At 39.5% G+C, this 23,748-nt stretch overlaps 2 protein-coding genes and 1 long non-coding RNA gene across 3 annotated transcripts; 2 read left to right on the forward strand and 1 right to left on the reverse strand.

The window, feature by feature from the left end:
• The first annotated feature begins 129 nt into the window (after positions 1-129).
• drg1 (developmentally regulated GTP binding protein 1) lies at positions 130-6,880 on the forward strand. The gene is made up of 9 exons (XM_032540013.1): positions 130-337; positions 1,733-1,856; positions 2,006-2,181; positions 2,279-2,348; positions 2,905-3,074; positions 3,813-3,943; positions 5,297-5,464; positions 5,627-5,749; positions 6,532-6,880. The coding sequence occupies exons 1-9, from the start codon at positions 299-301 to the stop codon at positions 6,629-6,631; spliced, it is 1,101 nt and encodes a 366-aa protein (XP_032395904.1). The 5' UTR covers positions 130-298; the 3' UTR covers positions 6,632-6,880.
• Positions 6,881-12,288: 5,408 nt separating this feature from the next.
• On the forward strand, positions 12,289-14,136 carry LOC116704488 (uncharacterized). Its single transcript, XR_004335694.1, has 3 exons — positions 12,289-12,567; positions 12,898-12,986; positions 13,595-14,136. It is a non-coding gene; the product is annotated as an uncharacterized LOC116704488 (long non-coding RNA).
• Positions 14,137-15,855: 1,719 nt separating this feature from the next.
• On the reverse strand, positions 15,856-21,173 carry stard7 (StAR related lipid transfer domain containing 7). The gene is made up of 9 exons (XM_032539384.1): positions 20,244-21,173; positions 19,610-19,773; positions 19,339-19,388; positions 18,783-18,893; positions 18,544-18,626; positions 18,349-18,448; positions 18,178-18,262; positions 16,359-17,931; positions 15,856-16,164 (listed from the first exon to the last, which is right to left on the reverse strand). The coding sequence occupies exons 1-8, from the start codon at positions 20,696-20,698 to the stop codon at positions 17,753-17,755; spliced, it is 1,227 nt and encodes a 408-aa protein (XP_032395275.1). The 5' UTR covers positions 20,699-21,173; the 3' UTR covers positions 15,856-16,164; positions 16,359-17,752.
• Positions 21,174-23,748: the final 2,575 nt, after the last annotated feature.

Below are 23,748 nucleotides of genomic sequence, written 5' to 3' on the forward strand. Positions count from 1 at the left end.
ACAAAATATAACAAAGTGGAGTATTTCTGTAAATATACTTTGTTACTCTCTACCACTTAATCTTTTAGATACTGTATTCCAAAGCTATTATGCTGTATTCCCTCCTTTAGAAATTTTGTCTTGGTCCTCCAATCTATGTCCTCGCGAGATTTCCCGCGAGGCAGCCCTACTGTCCACAGCGGCACTTGCGTGGTGTGGCCCCGTGTGCATGCATGCTAAACGTCTAACTTTGCCAACGTCCATGTAAAATTTGAGTACTTTCGCTTAACCTTGGCTATATACAGAAATCTCCGTCACCATGAGTATACTCGCCAAAATAGCAGAGATTGAAAATGAGGTAAGTGATGTGAGACTCAATGAACTCAATGAATCAGTCACGTTTTAGCTACACGCTAACTGCTAGCTAGCTAAGTTAACGGTAGCTAGCTGTTGGCTGTGAACTGTAGCAACTGTTAGCCTAACGTTAGCTCCCACAGCTGGGCCACTCGTTACACTAAATTTTTCTTGCAGACATTTTCTTGACAGGTTACATTGTGTATTGAAAAGTAACTTTACGTTTACTTTTCTTTATACGTTATTAATCAGAAGTCAGAGGGCGTTGCTTTAATGTTACAATAACATCAGGTCATTGGCATAGCTACGGTTAACGTTAGTTATGACTATAGATTCTGTTGGCTTGACTAGTGACCAACAGTATATCTTCACAGGTTTGCGTTTGCCTGTGAAGCTTCTCAGTCATCTAGCTAGCTAGCTAGGTCATGATACATCTCTGTGATAGTACATTTACCGTAACGTTAGCACACGGAACATCAAAACTTAATCCTAAATTAGCTTTACATAAAAGACAAAAGGCGTTTTGTAACCAAAGTTTTCGACGTGTCAATATGTAACTTTCGTTTTGGACTCCAAAGATTGCGTGTAACAAAATGTGAAAACAATATTATTTTTTCAGGGTGTTTATTTTAGTCATTTCAATGTTGAAGAGGTTTAAAAGTAACCCCTGAACACGAGCTTTTGAAAAATGTTTTGAAGTGCACCGTAAGGATTTAGCTAGAGGTGGAGTCAGGGCTTTTAGCACTATAGTTTAGCTACATTATTTCAAAGTACGTCGGCAGATATTGTACAAAAAGAATCATTAACCTAACGGATGCTTTAGGTTCAGCAATAAACCTAAAGCTCAAATTAACTTCAGACTGTGGTGCTGTCTTGAAATGGCTAAATTGAGCAGATGGTGAAACAGAGGCCAGGTAAAGGAGCCCCTCTCATTAAAACAGACCCCCATGGTTCGTAGTCGTCATTATTTTGTCAACTCCTTACTTTAGGGATAAGTTCACTATTGCTCAAGTCTCTCTTAAAACAATATGGCCATATTAACACTGACAATTTTTGTCTTCATATTATAATCAGTTTGCCTGTTTATGGCCATTAAAAGATCTCTGCACTTCCAATTTAAGTGAAGGGGCACCAAATCTACAGTTCCCTTTTCTACACTATGTATTCCAAAGTGTATCGATACTCACAAGCAATTTTTGTGTCTTTATTTTTTTTAGTTGTGTAATGTTTAGTTAAACCTGATAACAAACAGTAAAAATTGGTTACTACTATAATTGGCACTTTGAATTGCCCTGTTGCTGAAATGTGCTATACAAATAAAGCTGCCTTGCCTTACTACAAAACTGTCATGAAACAAGAATAGGACCTCACGCTGGTGGTATTACTGTTAAAATTGTAGATGGCCAGGACGCAGAGGAACAAGGCCACAGCTCACCACTTGGGTCTGCTCAAAGCTCGTCTTGCCAAACTGAGGAGGGAACTCATCACACCAAAAGGAGGCAGTGGTGGTGCAACAGGAGAAGGTAAGATCACGATTTTTAATGACTTAGTATATATTCTACTCTCATCTAGGTTTTATTTCAAATGGGCCTTTTAAGCCTTTTCTGTCATCTAAAGCATTATAGCGTGTAATTTCATGATACACTTTCCTGGTTCTTTTTTTGTCATTTAGGTTTTGATGTCGCAAAAACTGGTGATGCTCGTATTGGTTTTGTTGGTTTTCCCTCAGTGGGAAAGTCAACACTGCTAAGTAACCTTGCAGGTGTGTACTCTGAGGTTGCTGCTTACGAGTTCACCACTCTTACGACAGTACCCGGAGTTATTCGCTACAAAGGGGCCAAAATTCAGGTACACACATTTCTTGTTTGTTCAGTACCTGCAACAGTTTTCTGTGTGATATGTTTCCAGTGGGTTTCTAATTTTATTTTCTTGTCTTCCCTCTAAGCTCTTGGATCTTCCAGGAATCATTGAGGGTGCCAAGGATGGCAAGGGCAGAGGCAGACAGGTCATCGCAGGTAAAGTTGTGATCAGTAAAGTTTCTGCTAAGATTGAGACAGGTTTTTCCTTGAAAAAATAGAAAGATAAAACAAAGGATGATGTCAGATACATTTAGTTATTTCCCTGTCAATAATATTGTGCATGATCGTTCCATTAAATGAGACTCTTTTTGTCCTTACTGAATGTTTGCTTCTAATTGCAGCAAAGAATATTAATAAAGCTTAGAAAAGATTTAAGGTGATGTTTAGAAGCAATGATTTAAACAAATTTATTTACGCCCAAAGATTTTTTTGCCACTATAGGGGCACAGACCAGCTTTAACAAAGCTTTATAGTATAATACAAAATATACTATTGGCGTACAGCTAATGCTGAAGCAAACCACGTACACCCGGACCAACACATTTAGATTTATTTTTGATTCAGATGTTTTTGCAGGATAAAGTAAACCTTACCCGTGTTATTATTCTTGAATGGTTGCAGATGCAAACTGTATCTACTACAGAAGCAATGTGATTCCTTTATCCACACTGCTCTAACAAGTGTCTGCTTCTGTCTCCTCCCTTTGATTTAGTGGCTCGAACTTGTAACCTAATCCTGATAGTGCTCGATGTGTTGAAGCCTCTTGGTCATAAGAAGCTAATAGAACATGAGCTGGAGGGCTTTGGCATTCGTCTTAACAAGCAACCACCCAACATTGGCTTCAAGAGGAAGGACAAAGGAGGCATCAACTTCACAGCTACAGTATGTCTCACCCAGAATTTAAATACAAAAGTACAAACCGTGTCCATATTTTTACCTCTAAGCGAGTCACAGAAATGAATATTCTAAAGCCCATAAGAGTGTATAGTTGGTTTTAATGTGTTATGTGTGTGACATTGTAATAAATGCGGGTTGTCTATTTGTCATTCAACCAAATGATGAGCTGCAAAAGTGAGATTATCATGACGAGAACCATCAATCTAAACATTGATAGTCAATTAAAGGATGTCACTTAATACTGCCATTATTCTGGCCTGCAGGATTTTAGTTGTCAGGAAATCTGTCGTTGATTGTCAGTTCATTTTGATGATGGACAATTTTTCTCGCAACCCATTAGTTTAAACAAACATGTGAAAGCCTTTTAATAACCTTTGTGTGTATAAATAAGTGCAAACCTTTAATTAACTTATCTGCAGACAATACATTTTTACATGAGATGTGTATCACCTTGGGAACAAACACTTTTCAATGCCCCCTCTGGTGGACATGTATAAGATTACTCTTAACTTAGTTGCTGCTACACATTTATTTTCCTGTCCTGCAAAATATCAACATTTATTTAGTATTTGGTAAATGCCACGATTACCATTGGCTATATCTAATTCTCTTATGGATTTTCATTATACTGAACTTGAAGCGTGATGTAATTGTACAATGTGAGTATTTTTTTTTATTGTCTCTCTGGCTTGAGCTGAAGCCTGTCATTCCCTCTTTCTTTAGTGTGCGCAATCTGAGCTGGATGGTGATACTGTTAAGAGTATCCTGGCAGAGTACAAGATCCACAACGCCGACATCACTCTGCGCAGTGATTCCACAGCTGATGACCTCATTGATGTGGTGGAGGGAAATCGGTAAGCTGTAAGCTGCTGAGGTGCCAGAATTGGCCCTCCTTAGTCATTCCCAGTGGGTGTGGCCTGTTGGAATCGTAAATCCCATTTCAGTTCTCACTACACCAGTGTACATGCATTTAAAAAATGCTATTTATGGGTTCCAACCACATGCATTTGCAGACCACTTACCATTTTTTCATACGTGTGTGTAAAGCAATTGTAGTAAGCAATGTCATCTCTTACTTTTAAAAGCCTATGGGATTAACATTCCTCAATGTAATTAAATATAAAAACTCAGCAAATGCACTCAAATCAAGGATATGGTTGATGTAGGGTGGGGCATGTGCAGCTGGTCTAGCTCTGTGCTGTGTTGTATATTGGACAAGGACTTGTCATCCCAGGACTGTCTTTCTGCATTTTTTTATTGAACATTGACAGATTTACAGGTCATGACAGTTTCAAAAGAAGGTACAACAATCCATCATACAATACAAATTAGGAATTCACATCTATAGAAATACAGTTAGACAGTAAAGATATGTTTTCCCCAAGCCAACCCATATACCTCTACTGTTATTGTACGCAGACAAGCAGACTCCAAGTAAGTTGTAAATGGATCCCTGGACTTTATGAAACTGAAACGGTTTCTCTCTCAGATAGAAGCTAAGGGCTTCAAGGGGAGTAAACTCTAGTACACTGCATATTCTCTGGGCAAAGTAAGGGGGTTCCTCCAACACCCACTTCAATAAATTACATCTTCTAGCACAAAAGAGCAGGGTTTTAAGAGGTTTTAGCTAATTGGATGGAATATCCGGAGAATGATGGTCTATACCTGGAATACAGAATAAGGGAGAGATGTTCAGTGTCTTTCTGCATTTTTATTGCAAGGCACCAGACATGGCAACAGCATAACCTCCCTGCAGTTGTAATGAAACAAAGCATTCACAGCGTATTTACTGCATAAATACACTCTGTGCCCTCCCTGGAAAGAAAAAACAAAACAAAAATGGAGAGCATAATGCACATAAATATTGCAGTGAGAAAAATAAACCTTGTAAAATAAAAACCACTAATTCACATAAATGAATATCCATACACTAACCCATATGTATGCAGTTGTATAGAAAGAATGCATTCACAAGATCTCTTTTGCATAAATGCTCTGTGCCAGTGTCATAAAATATTCCACACTAACCAGCATTGTCTCAGTACACTGGCTTTGCAAGCTTCACGGCATCCCTGCCACACACACATGACTTGACATATTTCTCTACACACAAAGCTTTAAATTTACTTCAGCCTGTTCTACATTGACGGTTGCTTGTTATGCATCACTTTCATGAGTATTGGCCACTTACAGTCTCTTGTCCACAGGGTCTACATCCCATGCATTTATGTCCTCAACAAAATCGATCAGATCTCCATCGAGGAGCTCGACATCATCTACAAGGTGCCCCACTGTGTTCCCATCTCGGCCCACCACCGCTGGAACTTCGATGACCTGCTGGAAAGGATGTGGGACTACCTAAGGCTTGTGCGCATGTAAGAGTTATTTATACAATCACCACTAGAGGGTGTGAATGGAAGTGAAAGAGAGTTGGGGATTTAAATGGTGCAGAACTAGAAATCTACCGTTTGTGAATCACAATTATTTTTGTTGGTTTAGACTGGAAGATTTAACTGAGATCTTGTGTTTATTTCCAGCTACACTAAACCCAAAGGCCAGCTTCCCGATTACACATCTCCTGTTGTACTCCCTGACGGAAGAACTGCTGTCGAGGATTTCTGCTTAAAGATTCACAAAAACCTCATCAAAGAACTTAAGTAGTAAGTAGATTTGGCTTTGATTTTTGACTTTTTAAATGGAATATTTTCTCTTAGCCCACAGATTTGATCATGTGTGCTATCTCCCTACAGAAGTTTCTTTCCTCTGTCCTTTTCTTATGTTATCATGTCTTAATCCAAAAAGATTATGGTTATTCAGTACATTAGAATTGTAATGTATTCACTTAAATTACAGTTGTAACTTAGATCTTTAACAAGAATATGTTTATCTGCTTTATTCCACACTCCTACTAAAAGGCATTGATAGTTACCTTACACCAGAATGATAAGTGGTTATCAAATGGTTAAAAACAACACAGTGGCTTTAATCCCAGCCATTACCCTCTTTATGGCTAGGTACCCCAGATAAGCATTCATTTGAGAGTTTGGATTAGGATCTGAGATGTGTTGCACCACCATCTCCAAATGGGAGCGCTAAGATCGTCAATCAGTTTATATGTTAGCGCTGCTGAGCATTACCCATCCTCCAGGGAATTAATGGGTCAAACAGTGACTCACGATTAGAAAGCCTTTGTAACTGAAGGATGTCATTGTATCCTGTAGGTTACTTTATAGTGCACAACCATTGTTGCTGTAGAAAAGAATAGGTGATAGTATCTGTGTCAGTTATTTTCTGTTGTAATTAAGGTCTTAATTATCCCATGATGAGCACTTTCATCCTTTTTTGTGGTTCTTTGAGGTGGTTTAACGTTAAACACGCACCCCGTTTACTGCCTTAAAGGTATCATTCATGTACCATCATTAAAATATTTTTTTTCTTTCAGTGCACTTGTGTGGGGAGCATCTGTGAAACACAACCCTCAAAAGGTGGGCAAGGACCACGTGATGAACGATGAAGACGTTATCCAGCTGGTGAAAAAGTAAAAGTAGTCGTTCACTGCATATCTTGTGTATTACAAAGTTTTCTGTACAAGTGCTCATAAAATCACCAAACATCCATCAGAGCATCTGTGTCCTGCGGTTCCCAGTTTTATGCTGTAATTTAAGAATAAAATTACATGAATGTGTCACGTTCAAAAGAACCCACAATACTTAACACCATGAATAGTTCATATTGAATATTTGTTAAGTCTTGCAATAAGATCTAAAAAAAAATGTTCAATAAAAAACTTATAACCACATACCACAGTCATGTTTTTCTTTGTATCCAGCCTTCTAAATTAAAACCCATTGCAACACTCTTATCCAGTACACCATTCTTTATTCAAGGTTTTTGTCTAACAAGCCTTTACCAGGGTGGTCCAATGTTAACATGTACAGTATGTATCAAGTGTAGACAGGCACAGTTTTTCTCTCCATCTAAATCGTAATGTGTCACTGTCACAGAAGCATGACAGAAATGTTGCATCATTGAAACCTGCGCTTTATCACACTAACATGGTCTCCTTCAGAAACACACCAGAGCTAAGCAGCAGCATTACCATGACCATTTCAGTCTGGCTCAGAGAAAAGAAGTCATTGAGATCCCTGTCCAGCTAAGTGATTTATGTGACATTGATGAGGAAGGCAGTAATTCAGGCTGGTGGTCCTCCCCCTTTTTCTGGTAGGGACAGCCACTCAGGTTAATCAGTTCATTCACTCAGACACAGTCTGGGGACATCATACAACAGCCGTTCACAACTAACAAGACTCTGCAGAGCAAAATATAGAGCATTTCATCAGAGCTGGGGGCACTTTGGGAAGCTTGCATTATCTGTTGTCGATATGTTGCAACCTGCATGAATTGTAGCGGCCATTTTACGCCTAAGCACTTAATACTTTCCAGTGATTCAGTGGATGACGGCAGAGCATACAAAAGTATATAGACTAATATGCTGTTATCAGATGGAAATTTGAAGAATAAAGATTACACTTAATAGCCATACAAATAAGCGTAGTTTTCCCAAAGCTATATGAGGGTTTCATAGCTTTTAATATGCTGCAAAGATGTGGTACTGGCCTTTATAATTTACAGCTTGTTTTGTTTAAATAAGCTGACCCTTACATGTCATCTGATATTACTTATAAAATGTATCAAACTGGAAAATGTTGGCATTTTAAGACATGTAAAAAAGCTTTGGGGCAGTACAAAATATCCAATGTACTTAAACAATCTTGTATATCTTCATTTACCAAAAGAATACATGTGCAATATTTGATCCCTATTGAATAAATACTCTGCAGTCCAGTCGAGAAGAAAAACTGCTTTGACCACAAATATAATATTTTCCCGCTCATATATAAGAAGCCACGTAATCGCCAGAAGGGCTATTAATGTTGTCCGTTAATTGCAGGTTACACTGTGTCTAAACAATGTTAGTCTTGGGTGTTTAACAAGGACTTAGATGTGCAACAACACTATAATGGTCAATGAGGATGTGATTGTGTGTATTTGATGTTATAGACTACAGTTCTTACTGAGAGAATAGCCACTTTTGTAGAAAAAGCTGCAGTGGTTGAGGGTTTTGCATGCCTGTCCTGCAGCAGCAGGATCAACTCTCCTCAGACACCACCTCTTCCCCACCCCCGTTTACCCTGTAAATTATAGCAGCACTTTAGCTAATGAAAGAGTTGAAGACCGGGCACTAATAAAAGCCATTAAGTGAATAAAGCACTTCCCCCTCTAACAAAATTAAAGAATCTACCCATTTGAAGAGGGAGGACTCTGTATTAATATTTATGAAATGCGGAACCGGTGGGCCCCCCCAAACTCCCCAACCAACATCCAATCCCAGCCTGATCAAGTCCTCCTTGCCAGTGCACCTATCCCAAGAGAACATCACCAACCCCTCCTAGCTGGAAGGAGGGGCAGGAGATGGAGACTTGAAGGGTGCTGAGGACGCAGTCAGGACAGTCTGTCTCCAGTTGAGCAAACTGGAAGACACAGCTCAGAGCTCCCAATCGCCTTCATCAGCCCTCAGCCGGCTACACCTAACAGCGACTCTGGGACCAGAGGATGGAAAGGTAGGTTTCATGGAAAGACCAGACGCATAGAGGCAAGTTTCCAAAGACGGCAACTGGAGGTCGTCAGTTAAATACAGAGTAAGTTATGACTAAGTCGCAAATTTGTAATGTTATATTTGTAGTTTGTTGAGGTGTGACCTTCAGTCTGAAAACAATTTGATGCATTGCGTTAAATCAGATACTTTTAATGATAACTAATTAGGAACCTTCTTTCTAAGATGCATGAGTTTGAAGACCAACTCTTGAAAGACAGTGATTGTGGTGATCCATGTACATTTTTGATGAAAGAAAAAAACGCCTAAAACGGTAAGGACGCATAAGTATGTATCACAATCATCCGTGCATAAAAACCATCACGCCATCCCATCAGCCACACTGCATCCCTTTGAAACATTCATTCATTGTTCTGAAAAACAGAGGTCTGTTTGACCGCCACCGCCCACCATTTTCACCCAAAGTACTCCCATTTTCGGGCTATTTGGTCAACTACAAATGCAGGGTTTCTCTTTAGTGCATCAATATGCATTGTGGTGTAATTTCATCACACAAAGTGGTTCAGTTGCCAGTGGTCTAAGTTGATTATTGTACCATGCTCTTTCATTTTAGTTAGATGTCTCATGGGAGCTGAAAGAGACACTAAAGAGAAAGTAACAAGATTGACAAACCTTTTGGAGAAACAGCTGTCTTAGCTTGATAGTATCATGACTCTTGACATTGCACTCGGTGACCGTTAACAGAGTTAGGATGAAATTGCCAGAAGGGGCTTTGTCTTTACTCTAAGAAGACAGCAAATGTCCTTAGATGAACAACAGCAACATGGCAATCATTATTGAGAATGTTGGTTTCTCTAGCCACCAAGACTTATTTTTAGTCAATTACATGTTCAATTTCAGATTCTGGACTTGACGAATCACCCAAACTCTGTTTCCATTGATCAGTCGAAGAACACCCAACAGACTGTTAGAAACCCAATTTGATTAAGCCACTGTTCCTCAAGCCTGATGTAAATCTTTTGTAAAAAAAAATAATATTTATTTAAATGTTTGTATCATGCAATAGTTAAGTTTTTAGACTTTTTTTCCTTCGTGTCTGGTAGAGTCGTGCACGAACGGCGAGAGGGTGGGGTTTGACGCAGTTTGGGCGCAGGAAGGGTGTAGCCCTTTTTTCCGCAGTGAGTGTGACCTATGACTTTTTTTGATTCTGCAGATGTACTTTACTGGATCTGTGTTATAATTATTCTCTAATCATTGGGTGAACTACTCTGTCTATCCATGAGCTCGGATCTCCTTCCTCACACTTTGGACTTTTTAGAATCTTGGACCGCAGCTGTTGGATTGTTCTTTAACTGCAAGAAAATACTTTGATGATGATGTTTCTTGTGAGTTTTGATACTTGATGAGTTGGTTGATGAAAGTAATAGATATATTCTGTTTCACTGATTTTCTTCCCTTAATTCCATTTACGTTTAAACCAAAGCTTTCAAGTTCCTCGGACGCCTTATGTAAAGCTGGATCCCCTCTGAAATGCGTTGTTTTTTTGTCTTTGCCCTGGACCCCATTGTGCTTGATCTAACCATGCAGTGCGTCTTCTGTCCATGGTTGTGCCAAGCACCTTGGAGCCTTGTGTGCACTATCGGCCTTCTGTTGTGAAATCCATTTAAAAAAAAAAAAAAACTCAGATTTTCATTTTCATGTGCTTGAATATTTTGGGAATCTAGAAATATACATGAAATTAACTCTAATATAGGGTAATGAAACTTGAATATTTTGGGAAAAAATATGGTGTATGTAATAAAAGCTTTGGCTCTAATTTAGTTTTAATAATTCTTATTCCTGTTGTTTTTTCTCACTGTGTACATTCAGATGCATGACTATGACCAATAAATATCATCTAAACATCCTGTGTGTTTTATTGTTTTTTTAATGTTGAATGAAGGGCAAAATTTGATTTTAAAAAAGAGAGAGAGTGGGGCTCAAAGGGTTTATAGCATTCATACAGATAAAACAGTCATTTTCAATATGGCAGATTTGTGTAAACGATCAATTGATGTAAGTGCTCCGCAGCTTTTAACTATGGCTAATAATTTCAGGCAGTGGATGTCTTGTAATAAAACGTGCAGTCTGTCAAGACTAGACACATCACTGATCTGTAAATCAAAACCTTAGACATCCAAGCCCATGGGGTTTTAGACGGTTAGTTTTTGTTCATGAAATGAGGATTAAATATCTTAGTTATTTTTCAGTCTATGTTGTCCCATAAGTCAAATCACATTTAACCAATAAATTTGAAATGATTGAACCGCACTCGCCCTTTTCTATAAGACTCTTATTTTAATGAATATAGTCTTCACTAACACTTCATGTGCTGCAGGCATTACATGATAATGTACACTGTAAAATATCGATGTATGACTTTTGAGTTTGAATCACTGTCAGAATGAACCTTTCAGCAATAAAGTACACCAAGAACCTCGTCTTGTCATGTTATACTGAGTAAATGCACTCTATCCTGGAGACATATCCATCCATGCATTTGTCATTTCTCAGATGACATATTTCCAAACCAAATGAAGCCCTTTGACTGAGAATTATGATGATAGATTGTCATTGTTGGCCATGCCTTTATTTTATGGGATTGCATTCTCACCATGGATGAGGTGACGTAATTCCTCAATTGTAGCTGCTGTCTTGAATGCAGTTATTTTATTTATGTTTCAAATACAATTTATCAAATGCATTTAATAAAAACAAATAAAAATAGCCTTTTTACCGCAGAAACTTAGGCTGAATCCTAAGTCTCTGTCTTACCCCTTCCCCTTCATCTGACCCCTAGCCCTTGGCCCTCGCCGAGTGGTAAGGGCCTGGGAACACACCCCTATGAGATGGCACACCACTTGGTTAAACAAATTTCCAAGATGCCACCTTCAAGTGTGTGTATGTTGTTTGCGATGGTTTTGACAACAGTGTCATATGTATGTACATTTCTTTTATGTTCACTTTGGTGGTGGTGCAGTGCACGGAGTGGAGACGGGTATGTACGGAATTATATAACTCTAGGGGATACGGTGAACAAGCTAAAGTCCCAATGAGTCGGAGTGTTCCTTTACATGTTATTTGTAACAATACGGATGGCTGTGTTCTATTTAGTAGCATGCACAATATACCAGGACCATGAAGTGAAGCAGCTAAATGGAATTCAGCAATTCATTTTTATTATTTACACCTGTACTTTTCCTACTGTCACAAGTCAAAATGCCTTCTATAAAAAGCCTATTGAAGATTATTTTGTGAGACTAAGAGGGATATAAAATCAAAATCCTAAAGGCCAGTAATCAGAATTAGAGGCGCAGACAACATGGCACACATTTCTGTTGGTAACATTTTCTGATATGCGAATTTAATTTAATAAAAATGTTTTAAAATCGTCATAACCCGACATCTAGAAATAACTTATGGGCTCTGAAAAAGAAGTGAAAAGATACATCATCTGTAGCTGCCGTGACCCACTAAAAACTCCGACCAATCAAAATGATCGGGCCGAACTGTTTGATTGGTCGGTTGCGTCACAGACCGCTGAGGGTCCACCACAGGTGTACGTTTCTTTAACTGTCTATGTGTCCGTGCCGCCGGAATGGAAGAAACCTCAGCAAAGTTAACCACTTGCTGCAGTTACCTGCACCCACCGGCGTTTCTTAAAAGAAAAGAAAGAGTGGAGCTGAAACAGCGACAACTTAAAGGCTTTTTAGACGCAGCAAGAGGACAAACAGGAATACATTGTGGAAATGCTTTTCAGCGATGGAGACCGCTGAAAGAGTTGAAAGGGATAAAAACTGATGATTGTCGTTTTTTGTTGGACAGGTAAGGTTAAAGTTACGTGGTTTTTATTTGGGGGGGGGGGGATTTGTTGTTTTCACGAAATGTCTAGCCAACGTAGATTTATGTTAGCTACTGTTGTAAGTCATATTAGCCCAACGCTAACGTTAGCTTTCCTGTCGATCTAGGCTACTACTAGCTAGCAATTAAGCTGCACTAGCTAACGTTAATGTATGTTTACGTTTTCTTATCTAACAAAACGCTAATTTGTGGAACGTTATATGGTCGCGAGGGTCTGAACATGTGTAATTTACATATTAACTTTTCAGAAATGTGCTGATGCAGAATTTGCGCTTTCTTTTTGTTATTTGGTAGTTATGGCGAGGATAATTCGACGTCGACACCGGGAAATCACGGTTCTCTCCTGCTGTGTTAACTTGTGTTTCACAGTCTGTCTCCGACCGGTGAGTAACGTTAGGTCTATTGCTTGATGCAGAAGTGAACTGTTTTGATGGGCAACACATACACAATTCATTTGGACCTTGAGTCTGTAAAATAAAGAAATAACAATGAGTTATATCAATGAAATACATTGGTATTAAAGGGGTGTGACTTTGGTTTTCGGGGGGGGGGTTACAAGAACAATATTGTGTTCTTGTAAATAATGTAACCATAAGAACATTGTTTGTATAAATATGAATAGTGAAGACATTGCAAAAAAAATCACACCCACAAAGCATGGTAAACGACACAGGGTTTCTATAAATAAGGATGCATTTTATTCTAACTCTCCCAATATCCCTACTCAACTTGGGTCCTTCAAGAAAAAAAATACAATTTGATAATATTCAAACTGTATGCACTACTTTTCATGTACATCTTTTATTATCAACAAATCAAAATCGTCTGGGCCTCCATATAGCTCATAACCTACCTGTAACATTCTGCAGGCATGGCCCCCCCTGTCCTGTCCCAGTGGAAATGACACCCTAGTTGGTAGTAAATTGCTCCAGAGGTAGATGGTAAAGGTTCTGCTGTTCATTGTGGGTGTCTTTCTGTATTCTCTCTCTAGGACAATCTCTGCCAGAGTAGTTTGCCACAGCTGATGATACTACCACATCCAGAGCCAGACCTGTCTTCTAACACTGAACCCCTAGACAAAGATTGATTACTATATATTAATTGTCTATATGAAAAATAAACAAGTTTTACTTTAGTTGGTTGAAATTATTTTGTGCAGCATGTACAGGAATGAGATATGTCGTGATAGTTGTAATAGCATGCATTGAATAATTCATCTTTATTGAACAAAATATAAAAAAACAAGGCATACTTTAAAAAGGATTAAATACAAAGGTAAACTATGTAAATTGTGTAGAATTGTATGTAAAATGATGGCGTGTTGATGAGTTTAACCCCAGTCCTTATCCAAGTGAGACGAAGCCCAGAGGAGATGCTACTTTAAAATCTTGCTAGTTTCTCAACTTTACCAGCCCTGCACAGCAATGCCTTTCAAGGAATGATATCTAACAAGCCACTCACAACAAAACCTACAAGTAGAGTTTGATCAAACAATTTCTTCTTGGAGATTTACTTATTTGCATACCAAAGTTTTTAAATAATTCTGGATTAAAAAACTGTGCTTTTGCACACTTCTTTTTTGGGGCAGGTGTATGGAGCTAGATTTAGTCTTTATTGCATGCAAGAAATAAATGATCTGAGAGAAAAAAAATTAAACACACTGATAGCAAAAAGCATTTTATGAGAGGAAAAAATAAATATTTGAGAGAGAACGTTTTCATACCAATAGCAAAAAATAATATTTGAGACAAAAAAAAGTTATAAATATTCATTTTTAAAATTATTTCTGAGGAAAAAAATTCCTCAATATACTTTTTTAAACTCAAATATATATGTGAAAATTGTTATGGGCGGGGCCACGTTCTTATTGGCCAGTCAGGTGAGCACCGTCTTGTCTTGGAGTCCATCTGAAACATTGCACCATTGTCACCACAGCCTTAGTTGAGTGCAGAAGCTAGCGTATTTAGATGCCAGCCCGCTTCTAAATAAATACCTTTTAAGTATCGCTCCGATCAGGTTGAGGTCGGCAGCGAAGCTTTCTAGCAATGTTTCCACTCTGGCCGAGCCCCACTGATGATGGTCCGTCTGCGGCTGCAGGACCTGGAGCTCACCGCCAGTGTTTCAGTTTGACTGTTAAAAAGTGTTTAGATAATCAAAAGGTATTTATTAAGAAGTGGGCTGGCTGCTAATTATCTATCTATGATGGTGACAGTGGTGTAATGATTCCGATGGACTCCCAAGACAAGACAGTGCTCACCCAACTGGCCAATAGGAACATGACCCCGCCCATGACACTATTTTCACATCGAGAGAAAAATCCCGAGATGAGAGCAAAAAATCGAATTGAGAGCAAAGACTTAGGTTTTGAAAGCGAGAAGAAAAACGTTTTGAGAGAAACTCTTTTTGAGAGAATTTTTTTTTTGAAAGTTTAAAAACAGTATTTTGAAAGAGATTCGTTTTTGCTATTGGTGTGAAAATGTTCTCTCAAATATTTTTTTTCTCTCATAAAATGCTTTTTTTCTATCAGTGTGATAACGTTTTCTCTCAAACATTTTTTTTTGTGTTCTTTTCTCTTAGATCATTTATTTTCTCGCATGTAATAAAGAAACAAAGCTAGCTCCGTACATCCAGTCTGCGCGCCATAAATTGTTTTGTCTGATTTCGTGGGGAATCGGATCGGGGGGCCAGGCATTGAGAATAACTATATTGGAATAAACAATCTTCTTGCTGACGGTCTTGTTTGCTTATGTACATCATGTAGAGGCATATACTGTATTAAATTGACTGTTTCATAACCAGATATAAACTCCTTGTAGGTACTTTAAGCTAAAATGCTAGATTCTAACAACAATTTATCTTACACACACCAATGAAATCATATGGATTATATGCAGGACTGGGGATGTAGTGTAAACTGTTTTTTCTTTGTGTGTTAAGAGTGTGTTGCTGATACTATTCTCCCACAATACAATGCACAGAGAAACTGGAGGAGCTACTTCACATTAGTATGTAGTGTGGATTTGGGACATAGCTATTTTTTGCCAGTAGAGTCTTGTTCCAAGCTGATCGATTGAGCAGACAGAGCTTTCAGTAAATTGTGGAGCCTGACCTTATGCCCAGACAGGGAGTTTAGGCTTTACAGATTATCTCATTAGACTGGACCACGTTGGTTGCTTCACACACAAACAATGCTAATCACCTTTTTCTCAAATCAAGACAAGGTCGAAAAGAAGAATGCTCTGCAATGAAAGCTTTACACAAAGATGTTTATTTGATCTGATGAGTCAATCTTTGATTTCATTCAGTCTTGAAATCACAGGCTGCACAAGCTTATAGTCACACAATCAGTTCTGTTCCTAAAGTAATTGTCGTGTTAACCAATAACATGTTACTGCCTGCAGAAAAAAACAAGATAAACCGTATGACTACTGCAGGTGGCACACAGGTGTCTACAAATAACAAATCATCAATAGTTACATTCGCAAACTGAACATTAGCAAGTGTTGAATAAGGTTTAATTGGGTTATTGTGATCTCTTTTAAAAAGTATTTTGTCCAATCACTAGAGAAAACTTAAAAAAAATTCCCTCCCTCCCACTTTAAACATCCGTTTGACACATTATACTTTGTTTTTATTAATCCAATATCTAGAAATACTTCACTACAGAACAGAGTTATACATGTTGACACAGTGGGGATATGTTAATATTGGACACTCATACAGGTGGGACCTCCTTGACAAAAACACCACTGTACTGCTTTATCTCGAGGTACTGCAGCTGAATCAATCTGATGTATAACAACATTACATCACATTTTAGTACATGAGATGAGTGATGAGATGTTTTTAAACAATTGAATTTCAAGATATCAGTGCCAGATTGTTAGGCTGTAAACTGTGTACTTTATTAGGTAATGTTTTATTCCACTGTGACGCTCTTTGTACATTCATTTAAAAAAAAACAAAAAAAAAGATGATTTGAAAGGACTAATTCTATGGAGTTCGCATAGGACTCACATTAATATCAAAACCTGAAGAATGCAGGACAAACATGTTAAATAATGTGGCAAAACTAAGTGCTCCAAATAGCTCTTAAAAAGGGGCATTGGTTTATTAAAAAAAGTCTTTTAGAGTTTACTTGCTAGGGAAACTAAAGTGTACCATTGAATGAGAGGATTTATGTGGTTGTTATAAGACACTATGCCCCTAACACTGAAGGACTGGTTTATCTTCTGAAGGCCGTTCATTGCTGGCAGTTTCGAACAGACACGGTGAGATGAACAGAGTGAAACCACGACTGTGCCGACAGCAAAACAATGCCAGATCCAAAACACGAAGACAATTCTGTGGAAAAATTCCCCAATAATGCATTATTTAAACTTTTGTTTTAATCCGTCGAATCCAGTCTTGTGACGATCACTCATGCTGCAAGCAAACAGGAAATCCGTTGCTTAAAAAGCCACGAAACACGGTGGCAAGTATTCCTGGCAGAGGCCTCTAGTTATCATCGGTCAGTCCAGAAATCGTGGCCGTAGTTTTAACTTTCAGTAATAATGTCCTTTAGAAGTCAGTCAGTTACCGTTCTAATACTGCACAACCATTTCCATTACATCTTGGTGAAATCACACCACAAACAGTAATTTGTCTGCAATCAGCCTGCCACAACCTTAAAAGTCAAATCTGGTCAAACAATGGAAGACAAGGCATAGAACATTAAAATGGGAAAAACAGCATTTTGGCAAAAGCATTTCTACAATTAGGATTTTTGGCTCAAATCTTACCAACAGTTCTAAGACAAACATTACCAAAGGAGGCAAAAACAAAATGCCACGATGTATTGGCAGCTAAGCAAATATAGTGCCAATGCCAGCAGTCTAGATGAAAATTTCTATGGAGACGTTTTTTTCCCCCCCCCAAGGGACAGAAATGCTTTCATCAATACAGTCCATTGTTGTTGTGACATCTTATTGACAACCAATGTAGCCATATATCTACAGATGGACATACTGTATATTAGTCCTTTATGTAGGTTGCAACTTCCATTTGCAGTTCATGCAATCTACCCAGAAAGTTAGGGCTGGAGGGTTTGATTTGAGATTCAAGTGAGAGTGAAAACACACCAACATAACTCCTGGTCCAACTGTCCATCTCAAGCGTAGATCTGTCCAGGACCACCTGTGTGTGGCTTTTCTCCACTGAGGCGCTCCTGGCTTGGCTGGCGGTTGGTGTCGCTGGATTTAATGACAGCTGTGTAGTCAAAGATTCCCACTTCCAAGTTCTTGGCCCTCAAGGCAGCAGCATGCAGCTTCTCCAGAAAATCAGGCATACCTGCCAGGTGCAAAAGGGATTATTATCAGGGTTGAATAAACAAACTCAGTTGGAAAATAAAACATGAAATGTATAAAAACTGAATGCAACAGCAAAAGGAAAATGCTAAACATCTGCAAGTTCCAAGTGTGCAGATTTGCTGCTCAACGATTGTAAATGTAATATGGACAAATAAATTAGAAAATTATTGTAAAAATAATCATTACATGCAGACCTAATACATTCCAATAAGTGAAAAGAGCTCACCACTCGACACCATCCAGTTCACACAGTAACGGGGAAAGACAGTCTGAGGGTCGTCACTATAGGTCAGCAAGTAATCAAATCCATTCTGTAATGAAAACACAAGTCAAACTCGGTGGCTATAATACACAGGAACCTAGGTGCAAGCTAAGTAATTTGTCTAGCAACACAAACCTCATCAAAGGACTTGTGAGGGCGGATGACCATTTTAGACTGGTATGAATGGACTCTCACAAATTGATTCGTCTCTGGGACTCTAGGATGCTCCACGGCTCTATACAGCAGAATTACAGATATACAAGTTACTCATTTACTATTGTATCAAAAACTAAACCGTAATTCACTCCAGAGACATTTTTGAAGTCTCACCTGGATACCAGGATCATCAGGTTGTTTTCTACGTCAACATCATAGCGGCGCACATATACATAGTCCCGTGAGTACAAGGGATACTGTGTGTGGAGTTGAAGGGGGGGGGATTAAACAAGATTAAATAACAGCTGATGAAGATATAGTGAAACTTGGCTAGTAGTTCTTAATCACATAAGCCAAGGTAAATCATACTTTGCTTGTAACACACACAAAAAGGCAATACTACAGAAACTCACAGGAAAGTGTGTAGCCCAATGCACAACTTCTGAGCCTGTATCGACATCTCTGTCCACCACCTCAAGTTTGATTACCAGCGAATCCCACTTCTTTCTGTACTCTGTATCCAACTAGGGGAAAGGAGAACGCATAAGTCACGGATGAGATGCTTAATATAGCACAAAGAGTGAGTGTTACAGTTTCAACACAGTTGAGTGTTTGCACAGCACACAAGCAGCGCAAAAGCAGGTGGGTTATAGAAATGCCAAACAAATATACCAAACACAATCAATGAAAAAAATATATACATGAAAATCCCACTGCTATAACTATTAAATTAACAGTTGGATCCACTTGCATAATAATGTAATTTCAGTAGTACAAAGATTTCCAATGGTTTAACAGTCAAACATCAGGAGTGAGGTGATTGCGTCAGTACCGCTCCCCCCCCCTTTTCATGTTTCTTATTGTAAGCCAGTACCTCAGTAGAATAAGTTATTCTTTTCACTTATTTTTTCCATTAACTGAGACCCCCATATTCCTAGTAGCACATAAGGACATTTGAACAGATTGTACCTGTACATTGAAGAACTGCCTTGGGGTGACATCGTTGTAGGAGCCCAACACTGCAAGACAAGGTAGCTTTATTTGTATAGCACATTTCAGCCACAAGGCAATTCAAGGTGCTGCACATTTAAAAAAAAAAGGTTAAATTGAAATAAAAGGATGCTGACTCAATCAGACAAATCATACCAATATCACCACAACCAAAGTCTCAGGAAAAACTAAAAGCACAAAAGTAACTCAAGAGACCTGGTTACACATGTAAGATTGCGAGTTGGCTGACCTCTGTATTCATAGAGGTGACTGTTGGGTATAGGTCGCTTCCACACTCTAAAGCCTTTTTTCTCCATCACAACTTCCCAGCCAAGTTCAAGGTGCCCAGCCACTGTCCCTGAAGCCGTGTTTAGAGATTTGACAGCCCCCAGTGCCTGTAGTTCAAGTCCACACCTTTCAATGGATACAAACAGGACAGCTGGTTTAGCATACTGCACATTTGACATTACAAATTATACTCCCATTAATATGAAATGCTGCACTGCAAAGCGAAAGGAAGGAAAACTATGGTAACTGTTTTAATAAAGTGCTGAGCTACCAGAACAGCATCAATGCTCTTTTGCATATATTCTAAAAGGTATCTGTTACTCTAGAGGGATGAACACTATTCTCCAAAGGATTATTCCCTTATTCTGATGAAGATGGCTTTCTACATGATCGCCCAAGATGTCCTGTAGGTGTTCAACTGGGTTAAAATCTGGTGAATCTCAAGACCATAACATATAATTCACATCATACAATTGAGTAACTCCATACAAAGACATCTCTTTTTGTCATGGCTCCACTTACTTATTCAGATTTCCCTGATGCAATTTATCTGAGCACAAATGCATCCATATGTTCATTTAAAAGAAATATCAAACCTGTGAATTTCCTCATCGTGAATCTTCTCATTCTCCCACATGAAGAGACCAGCCAGGGCCGCGACAAGTTTCCCATTGGGGGCGTGCTTGCTTTGAAATCTACGCCATATGTTACCGACCAGGGTCCGCCTGGTCCGCTCGGAGTACAGGTTGGAGTAAAGCTCGCCGATCTGGCAAGCACGCCGGAGCCTCTGCCCGGTCACAAAGCTGCAGTGGTCTGCAAATATGGAGAGCAAGCCCTTCCTCTTTCGGCCAGATCCCGCGGCCTCACAGGCACCAACACCTGCCTTCTGAAGCCAGGACAACAGCAGTCCCATGCTCCTGCCCAGTAACGGGAACCCCTCACGCTTTCCTTTGCCTTCCTCGACAGTCCTTTTGAATGACCCGCTGCTTTGAAGCCTCATTGTATTTACACCGATCTCGCAGATCGGGCGACGGGGCACAGAGTGAAACATGACAGCTGTGACCGTGACGCAAGTTCTCAAAGACAAAATAAATGTCAACAAATAGGCCGTAGCTAACCTTAGCTAACGAACTCTGCGGCTAAACCTGGTGGTCTGCGGAGATGCAACATGCATTGCCTTTGTACGGATGATAATTTTACTCTAGTTGTAACGTTAGTTTGCGAGCTGTCTACGAGCACGGGTCATGTAGCTAACGTTACCGTTAGCATTAGCTAACGTTATCTGTCAATTGCTTACTAGTAGTCTACGACACACAACCGCACCCAACACCGCCGCACTCGAAACTCTAATGACGGCACTGTAAATGTTATCGTCTAACGTTACTGTAACTCCACACAACTGTCTACCTGTCAACGTTGTCTCTTTTCTGGCTGGACGGCCACACGTTTTTTTCAAACTCTAGCTAGCAGTGCATTTGACCTCCTCTTCCTACAGTCTGCGTACACACCCACTCGGAAATCCAGCCTTAAAAACTGTAAGTCGGGCGTTCATTGGGCGTTTGTTGTTCCAGGGCAATTCTGATTGGTCCTAGTGGGAGTCTGTTTTATATTTAGCTGCTCAGGCACCAGCATGTGCGCCTGTCCAGCTTTACATTTCTACCAAGGCTACCCACTTTCCAGTTTCTTCGATTATCTCTTTCTTTTACTGTCTATGGATTATCTGGGATCAGATACAAACTCGGTGTGGAACAATATAAGTATGAGTTTCTAAAATAAATGCACACCTCCTAAACAGAATATATTCAGTTTAACCCATATTTTATACATAACATAATGTATAGGAATTATGACAAGTTAGTGAAAATGAGGGGGGGATGTCAAAATCAGGGCTGCCAACTTTTCCCCAACCTTGGAGTGAGATTTGGGGGGCAAACCCATAGTTTGCCGTATACAAGCAATTCTTTGAGTCTCTTATCCTTCGGGGTTTAAATTGGGATTTGTTATATGTGGCCGGGGTGGGGCTCTCCCTAGGGGGGTCTGGGGGTATGCTACCCCAGGAAAAAATTTGAAAATAAACCATTAAATGGCCACTTTCGGAGAGTTTGTTTTTTTCAAAAAAGAGCAAAGAGCCTTCGCTTGTTTTGGTATCACTAAGGTATTAGGGCATAGCATTACATTATTAACTTTATGATATAACAACGAGCACACAAGACAATGAGCCCATTGAAGAGACAGTGGCATATGTCAGAACCAGCTGAGAAGATTGGGTCGTGGGAAACAGTCAGGGGTCCTGTGTAGGAGACAGGGACCCAAAGTTAAATTAATGAAGGGGATCAACCTAAGACCCACTGAAAATTCTAAAAAATGAGAACACTGAGTTACATAAATTCTAATCCTTTAACCTTTGTGCCGAGTTCAAGGTTTTTTAAAGGTCTGGCCCTCGTCCGCTGTTACCCCACTACTGTATTTACTTTTGGGAAAATAAGACTATTTGTTCATTTATAAAACCTCAAATAATATTTACAGTTACATTTGAGATGCACCGAGGTTAGAGAGGGCACAAACCGGGGCCCAACGTTGCCTTGCAGTATGTATAGATTGTGTTTCATCAGATTTATGCTCATGTACAACTTTGTGCCACATTTAGAATATACTCCTCCCCATCTCTGGTCTTCGAGATTTGGAGATTGTAATATAGTCTGCTGGTTGCATGTAATTTGCTACGCTAATGGTGGATCTCATTCAGGACCGTCACCAGGACACAGAGGCCCTTTGGGTCTCGGTCTCTGACAAAGTTAGAGGAGCTGTACCTGAGCATTACGCAGGACTACACGGATGCAACGCGTCCACTGACCCAGCCAGAGCGGGTCCACTAACATGACTGAAGTTGCTACACCAGCGCCCCCCCGTGCCCACCTCTATTTTACGAGAGAGTGGCACGAAGCGACGGATGGGTTCTGTGATCTCAGAGCGCTCCCTAAGCCAGGGATATGCAACTGGGATGGCTCGCGGGTAAAAAAATGTGCTAAGTTTGCGACAATTCGAAACTTCCACAGACAGGGCGCGCTCTTGAAACCCCCTCACAGTCTCTGAAGCACAACTAATCGATCACGAGTGGCTCAAAGGTTAGATCTACAGAGAAAACTCATGCTTTCAGAAACTCTGAACCGACAGGGTTCACTTCAGCGTTGGAGGAAATCGGGGGTGTGGCGTGTGATGAACCAGTCAAATGCGTGTGTCTCACGGCCAATGCGTGAGAGTTGGCAGCCCTGCCCATGGCCCCAAGCAACGGAAAGATGCTCACATTTACAGTGATGGAGAAAGCATTCAGACCAGGAATCAGACCGTTTACTTATATATAAAAACACCACGCTGTAATGTGTTGTGTCCAGGCATCGTTGTACCACACAGTGAACGTGGAGCTTTGGGGGAACCCTGGGCTCCCCTCTATCACCCCAATGGCAAAGGAAAAATGCAAAATGATATGATGTATAAATCGGGGCTTTATTATTATTACCTATGTGACGGAGGTTATGTTTTCAGTTCCGTTGATTTACACCATGACCCAATTTTCATGAAACTTGCTTGAAGAATGTAGTCATTTTTATTTCAGTTAATACAAATGTTATTTTCACACATTTTAGTTGAGTTTTAATTATCGTATTCCCGATGCTGACAGATTCATTCTTGGTTTAACCTGGTAAGTGAACTCTAGGTCAGGTGAGTTCAACATCAATTATTTATGGAAACACCTAAAAAACACAACAAAAATCCAAACAACTTACAATTATATATATTTTATCAATAATGTTTATAATGTCTCTCATTCGCTCACGCACACGCTCGCACGCGTCAGTGAAAGTCATGGCAACAGAATGTTAATGCGGTGACCAAGGTGATGTGAATAGCTGCAGGCCTTTAGAATTTCTTTTGCATTTGGACTTGACACAAGTTGACCTGCAAAAAAAAACCCGGACAGTTGAAATTCTTGGAGACTTGATCACCTGGAAAACAACTTCTAAAAACAAACTGATACCTGAAGAAAAAACATACAGCAGTAAAACTACAGTAAAACCTACTGGAATTTCCTGCTAAAATGAC

The sequence above is a fragment of the Etheostoma spectabile genome, chromosome 16, assembly GCF_008692095.1.
Source record: "Etheostoma spectabile isolate EspeVRDwgs_2016 chromosome 16, UIUC_Espe_1.0, whole genome shotgun sequence".
Classification (NCBI taxonomy): Eukaryota; Metazoa; Chordata; class Actinopteri; order Perciformes; family Percidae; genus Etheostoma; species Etheostoma spectabile.